Genomic DNA, 14487 nt, shown 5'->3' on the forward strand with positions numbered 1-14487 from the left:
TCCAGTCCCTGAGGCCTGTTGGGGGGACCATACCAAGGACTCCTGGTAACAGCTAGCTGAAGTAGCTACCCGGATTCATATCACACTGCGGGAGGGTAGGACACATTGACACTGTCGAACAAGCACAGTGTCCGAGAGGAGAACTGGAATTAACAGAATTCTGGGGGCCATCTCTCGGATGAAAATTTCCTTTTCCCGTCATTCCATCCCTGTGTTTGTTCATAGAAGTGAAGGTGTGTCTGGCTTCTTGCTGATGATGTTTTCTCTGGGAGAGGGTGGGGCTTTACAGGACTGCTTGTGGTCCTGAGTTGTCTGTTTAGGATACGATGGGGATGCTACCATCACAGTACTGCCAGAACCACCACCAGTTCCAACAGACCAGGTTCAGCCGGCCTCCTCCACCACTTCAAGACCAAGTCCCACACCACCACCTAAGCTCTCCAATCTGGTATAGGTAATAAATGTGAAAGACATCTCAGATAGTGACCAATCTGAAACTGGTTATGAGGGTGGGGAGAACATGTGGTTGGCCTATATGAGATACACTGCCAAAACACTTAATAGAAAGGACTGTGTCGTATGTGGACATGCCAGACCTATTCTGGCTGCTCACCCATTTGCCCTAAGTAATGGGGAAGGTTGGATGTGCATATTGGAAAGTTTAAGCCAAATTCAACCCTGTGTAAAACTCTGAGTCTTGTGTTCCCAGAAGTCCGTCCCCAGAAGACACCATGGGGGTTAAGGCATATGGGGGATATTACAGCTGTAACACTGGTACAGGTAGGGGTATAGACTATGGGAGGCTCCCTACTGCTGCCTGCATCAACTAATGTCACTATTAACTAGAGGTGTTGCTGATGTATGGTGGATGTGTGGACCTGTCAGGCGGTTGACCCCATTTTGAAAGGAGATTGTCAGGGCACATGTGTTTTGGCCAGTCTGATAAACACCATTGCCTATTATTGAGGTTACAGCTGACCAACTTTTGGGAGCTGCACATGACAGAGGCTTGGGACCAACCCAGGAGACGGCAGAAACGTGACGCTCCTTGGTCCGAGGGTACAGATAACATCCACACCAACCTGTTGGGGTCCCAATAGGGGTTCCCCACGAATTCCAGACATTAAACAGGAATGATGGCCTGTGGCATTTATTGCCCATTATTGGCCCAGCTATTGTTGATGCTAAGCAGAATGCCTGGATCAATTATATCTGGTATAATCAACAATGATTTGTTAACTACACCCACACTGCACTTACAGGGATAGCTGAACAATTGGATGCCACCTCGTAGACAAAATAGACTAGCACTAGACATGATTCTGGCCAACCAGGGGGGTGTTTGTAAAATGTTTGGAGAACAATGTTGCACGTTTGTCCCTAACAATACCAGTCTGGATGGGAGCATTTCAAAAGATCTGAGCGGGTTGGAGAAGTTATCTGTGGAGATGAAGGATCTTGCAGGTGTGGAGGAGAGTGGACTGTTCTCCTGGCTGGGTGGTTGGTTTGGTGAGTACACTGTATTCCCCTTGATGGTTACTGGATTTCTGACCCTAATAATTGTATTTTGCTATGTTTTCTGTTGTGCTGCTTGCATTTTACCTTGTGCCAAGAAATCTATTGCAGATGCTGCTAAGGCCTCTGGCATGATGCCCCTGCTTGCAGCTAGTGGGGAGGATGCAGAGACCAATGAACAGATGGGGTTGACTGAGGGTGACCCATGGTTTGCTGTAAAAGAGGTTTATGAATAACACTGTTCTCCCTAAGAAGGTTATAAGTTCCTGGGTGGTAACGAGCCCACCTGGTATATGGAAAAGGGATGGAATTTTTATTGGTTGTGACACCTTACAGGTGTCAAACGGGGGAATCAAAAATAAAAATGTCAATCAAAAATGTTTAAGTAATAAAAATGTCTATGTTAATCAAAAATTGTTTATGTTGACACCTATAGGTGTCAAACGGGGGATTGTGGGGTTTTTATAAGGTTTTTGACATGCTTAACTAACTATTCTTATGCATTAAAGTTTGAATTGCTGACTCTTGTGAACCTGCATTTTCCATTTGTCTCTACTCTTACCAGTGCTCTGTCTAGCCATGAATATCAGCCTGAAATGTGTGTGTGTTAAAGAGAGCGCTGTACTGTATGAAATATGTGTGTGTATGCAACAAATGTATCAGTAGTGTGGGCGCTGTACTATGTGACCGGGACTGTGCCAATCTGAGAGAGACACAGGAGGGGGGTGAATCAGGAGACTGCTGACCAGACAATAACAGATAAACTATACACACGAAAAACATATGTGAATTTCTGAGTTATGCACTATAACCCAATACTATAACAAACGTGATTAGCAACTATATCATATGTGATTGAATATTGTATTGTATGTGATTGAATACTATAACAAATGTGATTTGATATTGACAAACTGTTTGAGCGCCTGGATGTCTGTGTGTGTGTGCTGGAAGTAACAGTTAGCTCAGATAAGAAGCTGGGAAGCTGTAGTTAGCCTTGAGCGAGAACAGAGGACAATGCATACAGGTGCAGATATCTCAGACAATGTTATAAAACTGTCTGACCTCAGTCTTTGGGGTGAAGGAGCGTAATCTACACAGCAACAGTATCGGGACATCATATGCGCTAAGGGGCCAGGACTGGCTTAAGGCGCCAACATCAACGATAGGCTGGGTGAGTCTAAACCACGCCCAGTCTCTACTCTGACAGGCCGGCTCGGAAGCGGGAACAATCTCTGTTACGAGTATAAAATATTATCTTTGTCAGAAACAAATCAGTTCTCTGTCTTATCCTGCGTGATGAAACATTGAACCCGTATATACGGAAATTGTATTTGCCATTTATTAACTTTTGAATTAAACAATTATTTTAACCAAGTTCAGGTGTGCTATTGTTCCTATCTCAGTTGAACATTCGCAACCCTAACAGGCCGAGCGGAAAGGCGACAATGCGAATCATAGGACGCGGAAAGGGAGGAGAGTAGGGTCGAAGAAGCAGAATCAGGAGAGGTGACCGGCTGAGGGAGAAGGATTTAGCAAAAGGGAGAGATGATAGGATAGAAGACATGATGATGAAATATATATATGCGAGCGCGATAGAGAAGGTTCATGACCATCTGGGTAAGGGCTAAGATTGGAGAAAAAGAAACAAAGTAGTGACCAGAGACCTTGAGGGGGGTTGCAGTGAGATTAGTAGGCAAACAGCCTCTAGTAAAAGATGAGTTCAAGCATATTGCCTGCCTTGTGAGTTGGAGGGGATTGGGAAAGGGTGAGGTCAAGAGGCAAAGAGGGGAAAGAGAGAGTTGGAAATAAATGAATTGAAGACCAATGCAGTGATGTTGAAGTCGCCAAGTACGAAGAGTGGTAAGCCATCGTCAGGAAATTAACTTATCAAAGTGTCAAGCTCATTGAGGAACTCTCCAAGGGCACCTGGTGGGCAATATATGACAAAGTTGAGAGTGGAGAAGTGACAGCATGGAATTCAAATGAGGATGGACCGGTGAGAGTGAGATGAGAAAATCTCCAGTTAGAAGAAATGAGTAGCCCTGTGCCACCACTGCGACAACCACATGCTCTTGGACTATGAGAGAAAACGTAGTCAAATGAAGAGAGAGCAGATGGAGTAGCAGTGTTCTCTGGGGTGATCGAAGTCTCCGTCAAGGCCAAAAAAGTCATAGGACAATGGCAGCATAGGCTGAGATGAACTCAGTGTTCTTCACCGCAGATCGGCAGTTCCAAACGCTGCCAGAGATACGTAATTCCACTGGAGTTGTGCGTGCAGAGTACATTAAATTAGAAGGGTTGCAGCCAAGGCATGGGGAGCATCTGTAAAGCCTACAAGGAGAGGATTAAACAGGTATAGAAAAACAGTTGCCAAAGCTACAAAAGAACTAAATTAGATAAAAAAATAACTAGGTAAGATACTGGTGTGGCACCATTCTCAAAGATCAACTCGTCAGAACAGTCTAAGTTTTGGCGACAAGACCGCCACGACTGCTGCTGAGAAACCAGGGGAGACTGAAGTACTAATTGCCTAGCAGAGGTGAAGAGCACACCTCCCTACATATTGCTGATTGCCTAGGAGAGGAGAAACCACTCCCCCTCCACTGATTACCCAAACAAGTCACAAATTGCCCTGCCCCTTAATCCTGGTTGATGTGTCAATCATCTGCAAGTTATGAGCAGTCAGTAGTCCACACACCAAGTAGGCACCTAGGAAGACAGGCAGCACTTAACGTAGACAGACCTAGCGAGCAAAAAGATAGTACTATCACTCATCAGGGGTCCTCTAGTTATAGAATGGTTCAAAAACGCGCTGCCCCCCACCTCGTTACTCATCTACACCCCCTTGTTAAAGAACCTTGGGGCAGAACTCTGTTGTGTGTGTGTGTGTTTGCTACTCACTAGGCGGCGGAGTCGTTGAGCTGGTACTCTCGTGACCGGCTGAAGCAGGCCTGGACCCCACCGTCCTTCCAGAGGCGCTGGATGACTCCGGCCAGTTCGCCGGTCATGAAGCCCTCCTCTGCCGATCCCGCCAGCACAAACAGCTGACGAGCATCATCCTGGTGGGGGACAGGAGACATAACCAACGGTTAGGAGGCAAAAGCAGTAAGGTAGGTTTATTCTGACATTCTCCCTATTGTTTTAAACCTAATATGACTTGCAGAGCCTCTCCCACCCTAGCTGGGTGAAGTTTGGGATATTCAACTATATTCTTAGAGGGGCTAGATTTTAAAATGGTTATTAACTGGGGGGCCCCAGACATTTTCTACATGGATTACACTTCCTAAAACCGCTATATAAAACAATGCACAAACAATTACAATCTTATAAAGCACTTTTATTACAATTAAATGTTGCTAAAAGTGCTTTACAATTAAACAATTTGATGCACAGAATTAGGCTAAATAGTGGAACACATTTGTACTGATTACACACTTGACCTGTATCACGTCACATGTCCGTTTTACATAGCTTAATCTTTATTTACACACAGGAAACCTTTAACGCATGACATATCTCAGTTGACCAGAATCATATTGGCTCCTGAGTGGCGCAGTGGTTTAAGACACTGCATCTCAGTGCAAGAGAACTGCTGTACCTGGTTCAAATCCAGGCTGCATCACGTCTGGCCATGATTGGGAGTCCCATAGGGCGCCGCACAATTGGCCCAGTGTCGTCCGGGTTTGGCCAGGGTAGGCAGTCATTGTAAATAAGAATGTTCTTAACTGACTTGCCTAGTTAAATAGAAAGGTAATAGAAAATAATGAAATATAATTATTTTTTATTTTTAAATTAAATGTATTTGTTTTACACTTAGAAACTTTTTATGCGTTGCATATATCTCAGCTGACTAGCTTTTGCAGAGAAGTCTCTTGCCCCCCACATTAGTAGAGAACGGGTCCCTATAACAAACTGCACCACCTCTGTGGGGATTTAAACTGAAAGCTAACTTTGCAACAAGATTTGATGAGTTTATCTAAAAACTCTGACATCACGGGCGTGATCTGTACTGATGACTGAATATAGTTGTAAGGAATTGAGTGTATTGTTTGGGCTCAAATCAGGAGAAAATAATGTTTGTTTTTCAATCATGTCAATAACAGTTTTAAACGTCCCCGTAGTCCCAAATTGAGTCTATTCAATTGATTGAAAATGTCACAAAAAAAAGAATAGAACATCTGATACAAACTCATCAAGCATTTGCTAGATATGTGTTGGCTGTCTTTTGGCGGCAATTGAGGAGAAAAGCATCTCCTCCCTAAGCTCACATAGGCTGCTCTCGAAAGCATTATTACCCTTGCTTAGCCACCGAACATTATGTAAAAGTAGATCATGATGCTCAGCAGACTACAAAACAAGCAATGTTGAAGGCTAGATGTTGATTGGATACAGTTTATTATAAACACCATGGACTCAGTTATGGCTAACTGAGTCCATGGTGTTTATAACACCACTGAGTAAAGTGTAAAGCACACTCTGGTATCAGGCAGTGTAGTGATCTCATCTGCGGTGAAAGAGCCAATAGGCAGGCCGGCAGACAGACAGACCCTGTTAGCAGTTCTTATTGGCTGTAACTGGTATGTTGAGTGATACTGATTGAGAGCACTTAAATGGGTGGGACTACAGAAAAAGATAATTTTTTTAAAATTCATGTTTTATGATGTTGATCAAGGGCCATTCTATTCTGGTTAGAGCCAGTGTGCGCTGTTCTGTGAAGGGAATATTACACAGCGTTGTACGAGATATTCTGTTTCTTGGCAATTTCTCACATGGAATAGCCTTCATTTCTCAGAACAAGAATAGACTAACGAGTTTCAAAAGAAAGTTATTTGTTTCTGGCCATTTTGAGCCTGTAATCAAACCCACAAATGCTGATGCTCCAGACACTCAACTAGTCTAAAGAAGGCCAGTGTTATTGCTTCTTTAAATCAGAACAACAATTTTCAGCTGTGCAAACATAATTGCAAAAGGGCTTTCTAATGATCAATTAGCCTTTTAAAATTATAAACTTGGATTAACTAACACAACGTGACTTTGGAACACAGGAGTGATGATTGCTGATAATGGGCCTCTTTATATATTCCATTTAAAGAAAATAAAAAAATCTGGTGTTTCCAGCTACAATAGTCATTTACAACATTAACAATGTCTACACTGTATTTCTGATCAATTTGACATTATTTTAAAATGGGCATTTTTTTTGGGTGCTTTTCTTTCAAAAACAAGGACATTTCTAAGTGACCCCAAATGTTTGAACGGTAGTGTATGTGTTGCCACCCTAGGGTCACACACTACACAAAGCAAATGTAGAACTTTTATTAAATCAAAAACACGTCAAACCGTCAAAAATACCATATGCTATAGGTTGGCTATATCGCCCTAATCAACCCTACCCCTGCCTCTTACAGTCGAACCCTACCGCCTGCCGTTTAACCCCATTAACTCACAACCTCCACCCCTCCTAGACTCCCAGATCTAGGATCAGCTTTCCCTCACCAAATCTTAACTAGGGCCAGAACGATACCAGTATCGCGATACTTGTTTGTATCATGGCAAGGTAACAAAACACAAAGTGGATTAACTGCTTTAGGAAAACAGCCCTAATGTTGGAAACCAACATTATGTTGTCATCCAGAGTCACATGTATTTATTTTCCATACTATAGCACACCATTTTATATACAGAAGGTTTTTTTAAAGGACCAAAGAGTTTGGAAGGACCAAAGCGGTCTGCTTCATGTTTTCATTTTATCCATGGGAAAAATATTGCGATACTGGTATCATCCTAGCCCTAATCCTAACCTGAACTATAAGGAGTTAAAAGCACAAAACTGCTCTTGGATCAGTGTCTAGAGCTCCCAGTGTCCTATTCCACTCACCGCTCTGGCTGCATCGGAGAAATCGATCTTGAGGCGCCCCATGGCTCTGATGATGGCGATTATGGACTGGATGGTGTTGCTGTACACCACCGCTTTGTACTGCTTACACTCTTCCTCTGAATAGCCCGCCTCATGGATGATCCTGGGAGGGGGGGGGGGGGGGGGGGGGAGGGTTTTGGCTCTGTACTCAAGCACTTTGGATTTGAAAATGCTACAATGACTATGAGGTTATTAAGGTGCAGACTGTCAGCTTTAATTTGAGGGTATTTTAATCCATATTGGGTGAACTGTTTAGAAATTACAGCTCGTTTTGTACATAGTCTCCCCATTTTAGGAGACAAAGTATTGGGACAAATTCACTTATGTATTAAAGTAGTCAAAAGTTAAGTATTTGATCCTATATTCATAGCATGCAATGATTACATCAAGCTTGAGTCTACGAACTTGCTCGAAGCATTTGCTGTTTGTTTTGGTTGTGTTTCAGATTATTTTGTGCCCAATATAAATTAATAGTATATAGTGTGTCATTTTGGAGTCACTTTCATTCTAAATAAGAATTTATGTTTCTAAACACTTCTACATTAAAGTGGACGCTACCATGATAATGTAAAATCCTGAATGAATCGTGAATGAGAAATGTATAGAAAAAAATAATAAATCATACCCCCCAAGACATGTTTACCACTCACCATTAAAATAAACTTGGGAGGTTAGCATTTTTGGGGGGTATGATATTTGTGCGTCTAACTTTCCTCGCTCATTATTCAGGATTCATTCAGGATTATCTGTATTCATGGTAGAATGCACATTAATGTAGAAGTGTTTACAAACATATTCTATTCTTATTTACAATAAAAGTAACTTCAAAAATTACAATTTATGATGTGTGAATGTCCCAATACTTTGTGTAGATAACGAGAAACTTACTTCATCTGTTTGACAATTGTACTCTTCCCTGACTCGCCAGCACCTGAGACAGTGAGAGGCCAATTAGTGAGTGAAGGCAGACATTACACATTTAACACATTCATTCATTGTTGTTTTGACTTGAGATCATAACTTGTAGGCCTAACTCACGTTTTGCATAAGGCCCTACAAGAGTCACCTGTCCAGATACTGAGTAGCTAATAGCTATACAACATTGGGAAACCAAGTGTCTGATCAGCCCCTTACAGGACAGTTAGACAGGCATTAGTATAAATTGGATTAATCAACTGGATCCTCCCACCAATGAGATTATAGCTTCAGCGTGGCAGACCGAAACTGATTTCACATAGGATTTACGGTATTTTTCCAGTGAAAAAAAAGGCCAATGTTTATATGACCACCTTACAAACCGGCCCAGTTTTACCACATTGTTGCCTGCATACGCCTTTAATACCTCTTTTATATCTCCCATACAGATGCTGGTGATGAGTGGTAGTAGTGGTGTGCATCTATTTTAATAAATCCAGTGAATATCCACCATCAAAAAGAAATCCATTATTAATTTGTTTAGGCATGTCCTAAAACACAAGACTAATAACATTTATTTTCTAAACAATAGAGTGGCATTTGAGTTGAATTATGCTACGTCCAAATTAATTAAATCAATGGTTCATTTAAGAGACAAGACACACATACCCCGATCACAGTAAACACACATTTTATAGTAAAAATTTAACACAAATATTTGTGTCACAGGAACATGTGGAACCGGTGTCATATAAAAGTTATATTTTGTAACAGAGCTCAAACCCATACTTTTTCGATCTACCTTTCCTCTCTTTCCTACCCTCACTCCACTTAGTAAGGGAGCAGGCTTAGGGTCTTACATTGAGAGTATCCTTATGACACCGTTAGAAAATAATAGCAATCCTATTTTCAAAAGCATGTGAGTCTCATGTACAACTAGGCTTGCGCATCTTGGGGAATATGCAGAGGTGGAAACTTGCCATGGGAATTAACAGGAATATAAGCAAATTAATATTAATGCAATTTAAAATGTAGATGTTTTTTGCATTGGATATATTTACCATATATGGAGACAAACAAACCTTTTACCTTATCATAAGTAGATAATTGCAAATGATTGACGAGCTCTCTGGGATGTCTCTGGGATGACTCTGGGACGACTCAGAGAACAGTGACGTCACTTCCTCTTGAGTTTGCAGACGTGTTGCTGTGCGTTTTGTTGCTGTGCGTTTTGTTGCCAACTTTACTTTGCTAGCTGACAACTTTACGTTTTTTTTCTTCTTTTTAATTACCGTTTATATTTTTAGTTTTTCCATCGCAACTTTTTTCCCTCATTCAACTTTTCACTCCGGACGCTTTATCTGGACATGGTTCGTCAGCACCTTCAACAGCCGAAGCTAAGTAGTAACATTAACATGATGTCTTCTAATTGCAGTCGCTGTACTCATAATATACAGGAGAACGATCGCCTTATGGCGAGGATAGCTGTGCTGCAAGCCCAGCTTCAGACGCAATCGTTAGGCAAGGGTTATTTCAGTGTAGGAAAGGATGAAACAGCGTCTGTGCCACCAGTAAGTACAGATAGTAAAGTTAGTATAAATCCCCCCGCACAGTCCCCGCAGCCGGACAACTTTCTCATGGCTTCTGGAGGGAAATGCTGTTGGAATGCTCAACTGGTGTCGCTCATTCAGCCGACAGAAACTTTCAACCGGTTTTCCCCATTAAGTAGCGAGTCGGAGTCTGAGTCTTCTCTTGTCTCTACTCCTCCCGTTACGGGGTCTGAGACGCCAAAGGCTCCAACCATTAGCTCTGACAAATTGAAAACCCTAGTCATTGGCGACTCCATTACCCGCAGTATTAGACTTAAAACGAATCACGCAGCGATCAAACACTGTTTACCAGGGGGCAGGGCTACCGACGTTAAGGCTAATCTGAAGATGGTGCTGGCTAAAGCTAAATCTGGCGAGTGTAGAGAGTATAGAGATATTGTTATCCACGTCGGCACCAACGATGTTAGGATGAAACAGTCAGAGGTCACCAAGTGCAACATAGCTTCAGCGTGTAAATCAGCTCGAAAGATGTGTCGGCATCGAGTAATTGTCTCTTTCCCCCTCCCAGTTAGGGGGAGTGATGAGCTCTACAGCAGAGTCTCACAACTCAATCGCTGGTTGAAAACTGTTTTCTGCCCCTCCCAAAATATAGAATTTGTAGATAATTGGCCCTCTTTCTGGGACTCACCCACAAACAGGACCAAGCCTGACCTGCTGAGGAGTGACGGACTCCATCCTAGCTGGAGGGGTGCTCTCATCTTATCTACCAACATAGACAGGGCTCTAACTCCTCTAGCTCCACAATGAAATAGGGTGCAGGCCAGGCAGCAGGCTGTTAGCCAACCTGCCAGCTTAGTAGAGTCTGCCAATAGCAGTCAGTGTAGTCAGCTAAGCCATCCCCATTGAGACTGTGTCTGTGCCTCGACCTAGGTTGGGCAAAACTAAACATGGCGGTGTTCGCCTTAGCAATCTCACTAGGATAAAGACCTCCTCCATTCCTGCCATTATTGAAAGAGATCGTGATACCTCACATCTCAAAATAGGGTTACTTAATGTTAGATCCCTCACTTCAAAGGCAATCATAGTCAATGAACTAACCACTGATCATAATCTTGATGTGATTGGCCTGACTGAAACATGGCTTAAGCCTGATGAATTTACTGTGTTAAATGAGGCCTCACCTCCTGGTTACACTAGTGACCATATCCCCCGTGCATCCCGCAAAGGCGGAGGTGTTGCTAACATTTACGATAGCAAATTTCAATTTACCAAAAAAAAAAATGACGTTTTCGTCTTTTGAGCTTCTAGTCATGAAATCTATGCAGCCTACTCAATCACTTTTTATAGCTACTGTTTACAGGCCTCCTGGGCCATATACAGCGTTCCTCTCTGAGTTCCCTGAATTCCTATCAGACCTTGTAGTCATAGCAGATAATATTCACATTTTTGGTGACTTTAATATTCATATGGAGAAGTCCACAGACCCACTCCAAAAGTCTTTCGGAGCCATCATCGAATCAGTGGGTTTTGTCCAACATGTCTATGGACCTACTCACTGCCACAGTCATACTCTGGACCTAGTTTTGTCCCATGGAATAAATGTTGTAGATCTTAATGTTTTTCCACATAATCCTGGACTATCGGACCACCATTTTATTACGTTTGCAATCGCAACAAATAATCTGCTCAGACCCCAACCAAGGAGCATCAAAAGTCGTGCTATAAATTCTCAGACAACACAAAAATTCCTTGATGCCCTTCCAGACTCCTTCTGCCTACTCAAGGACGTCAGAGGACAAAAATCAGTTAACCACCTAACTGAGGAACTCAATTTAACCTTGCGCAATACCCTAGATGCAGTTGCACCCCTAAAAACGAAAAACATTTGTCATAAGAAACTAGCTCCCTGGTATACAGAAAATACCCGAGCTTTGAAGCAAGCTTCCAGAAAATTGGAACGCCACACCAAACTGGAAGTCTTCCGACTAGCTTGGAAAGACAGTACCGTGCAGTACTGAAGAGCCCTCACTGCTGCTCGATCATCCTACTTTTCCAACTTAATTGAGGAAAATAAGAACAATCCAAAATTTCTTTTTGATACTGTTGCAAAGCTAACTAAAAAGCAGCATTCCCCAAGAGAGGATGGCTTTCACTTCAGCAGTAATAAATTCATGAACTTCTTTGAGGAAAAGATCATGACCATTAGAAAGCAAATTACGGACTCCTCTTTGAATCTGCGTATTCCTCCAGGGCTTAGCTGTCCTGGATCTGCACAACTCTGCCAGGGCCTGGGATCGGGAGAGACACTTAAGTGTTTTAGTACTATATCTCTTGACACAATAATGAAAATAATCATGGCCTCTAAACCTTCAAGCTGCATACTGGATCCTATTCCTGCTAAACTACTGAAAGAGCTGCTTCCTGTGCTTGGCCCTTCTATGTTGAACATAATAAACGGCTCTCTATCCACCGCAGTAATAAAGCCTCTCTTGAAAAAGCCAAACCTTGACCCGGAAAATATGAAAATATAAAAAAAACTAAAATCGGCCTATATCGAATCCTCCATTCCTTTCAAATTTTAGAAAAAGCTGTTGCGCAGCAACTCACTGCCTTCCTGAAGACAAACAACGTATAAGAAATGCTTCAGTCTGGTTTTAGACCCCATCATAGCACTGAGACTGCACTTGTGAAGGTGGTAAATTACCTTTTAATGGCGTCAGACCGAGGCTCTGCATCTGTCCTCGTGCTACTAGACCTTAGTGCTGCCTTTGACACCATCGATCACCACATTCTTTTGGAGAGACTGGAAACCCAAATTGGTCTACACGGACAAGTTCTGGCCTGGTTTAGATCTTATCTGTCGGAAAGATATCAGTTTGTCTCTGTGAATGGTTTGTCCTCTGACAAAATCAACTGTACATTTCAGTGTTCCTCAAGGTTACGTTTTAGGACCACTATTGTTTTCAATATATATTTTACCTCTTGGGGATGTTATTCGAAAACATAATGTTAACTTTCACTGCTATGCGGATGACACACAGCTGTACATTTCAATGAAACATGGTGAAGCCCCAAAATTGCCCTCGCTAGAAGCCTGTGTTTCAGACATAAGGAAGTGGATGGCTGAAAACTTTCTACTTTTAAACTCGGACAAAACAGAGATGCTTGTTCTAGGTCCCAAGAAACAAAGAGATCTTCTGTTAAATCTGACAATTAATCTTGATGGTTGTAAAGTCGTCTCAAATAAAACTGTGAAGGACCTCGGCGTTACTCTTGACCCTGATCTCTCTTTTGACGAACATATCAAGACTGTTTCAAGGACAGCTTTTTTCCATCTACGTAACATTGCAAAAATCAGAAATTTTCTGTCCAAAAATGATGCAGAAAAATTAATCCATGCATTTGTTACTTCTAGGTTAGACTACTGCAATGCTCTACTTTCCGGCTACCCGGATAAGGCACTAAATAAACTTCAGTTAGTGCTAAATACGGCTGCTAGAATCCTGACTAGAACCAAGAAATTTGATCATATTACTCCAGTGCTAGCTTCCCTACACTGGCTTCCTGTTAAGGCAAGGGCTGATTTCAAGGTTTTACTGTTGACCTACAAAGCGTTACATGGGCTTGCTCCTACCTATCTTTCCGACTTGGTCCTGCCATTACATACCTACACGTACGCTACGGTCACAAGACGCAGGCCTCCTAATTGTCCCTAGAATTTCTAAGCAAACAGCTGGAGGCAGGGCTTTCTCCTATAGATCTCCATTTTTATGGAATGGTCTGCCTACCCATGTGAGAGACGCAGACTCGGTCTCAACCTTTAAGTCTTTACTGAAGACTTATCTCTTCAGTAGGTCATATGATTGAGTGTAGTCTGGCCCAGGAGTGTGAAGGTGAACGGAAAGGCTCTGGAGCAACGAACCGCCATTGCTGTCTCTGCCTGGCCGGTTCCCCTCTCACCACTGGGAGTCTCTGCCTCTAACCCTATTACAGGGGCTGAGTCACTGGCTTACTGGTGCTCTTCCATGCCGTCCCTAGGAGGGGTGCGTCACTTGAGTGGGTTGAGTCGCTGACGTGATCTTCCTGTTTGGGTTGGTCCCCCCCCCCCCCCTTGGTTTGTGCCGTGGCGGAGATCTTTGTGGGCTATACTCGGCCTTGTCTCAGGATGGTAAGTTGGTAGTTGAAGATATACCTCTAGTGGTGTGGGGGCTGTGCTTTGGCAAAGTGGGTGGGGTTATATCCTGCCTGTTTGGCCCTGTCCGGGGGTATCATCGGATGGGGCCACAGTGTCTCCTGACCCCTCCTGTCTCAGCCTCCAGTATTTATGCTGCAGTAGTTTATGTGTCGGGGGGCTAGGGTCAGTTGGTTATACCTGGAGTACTTCTGTCTTATCCAGGACCATACGTCACGGCAAACCGGGCATGATGACTCCTTGCTGTCCCCAGTCCACCTGGCCTTGCTGCTATTCCAGTTTCAACTGTTCTGCCTGCGGTTATGGAACCGCCACCTGTCCCAGACCTGCTGTTTTCAACTCTTAATGATCGGCTATGAAAAGCCAACTGAAAATGATTCATGATTATCATTTGA

The 14487-nt window shown here is 42.9% G+C and overlaps 1 protein-coding gene across 2 annotated transcripts in view; it reads right to left on the minus strand.

Annotated features, from left to right (window-relative positions):
• The window catches only part of LOC129862316 (guanine nucleotide-binding protein G(i) subunit alpha-1), a 73907-nt gene that overhangs the window by 26852 nt on the left and 32568 nt on the right, over window positions 1-14487 (minus strand). The window contains exons 1-4 of one of the 2 annotated variants that reach the window (XM_055933827.1): window positions 9440-13999; window positions 8324-8366; window positions 7397-7538; window positions 4420-4577 (exon numbers count right to left, since the gene is read on the minus strand). In XM_055933827.1, the coding sequence (XP_055789802.1) occupies window positions 4420-4577; window positions 7397-7538; window positions 8324-8328 (305 nt within the window). In that variant the 5' untranslated portion in view covers window positions 8329-8366; window positions 9440-13999. Of the gene's footprint in view, window positions 1-4419; window positions 4578-7396; window positions 7539-8323; window positions 8367-9439; window positions 14000-14487 lie in introns of those variants that run through there. The other variant, XM_055933826.1, reaches the window with a different exon arrangement.

This window comes from Salvelinus fontinalis, chromosome 9 (assembly GCF_029448725.1).
Source record: "Salvelinus fontinalis isolate EN_2023a chromosome 9, ASM2944872v1, whole genome shotgun sequence".
Lineage (NCBI taxonomy): Eukaryota > Metazoa > Chordata > Actinopteri > Salmoniformes > Salmonidae > Salvelinus > Salvelinus fontinalis.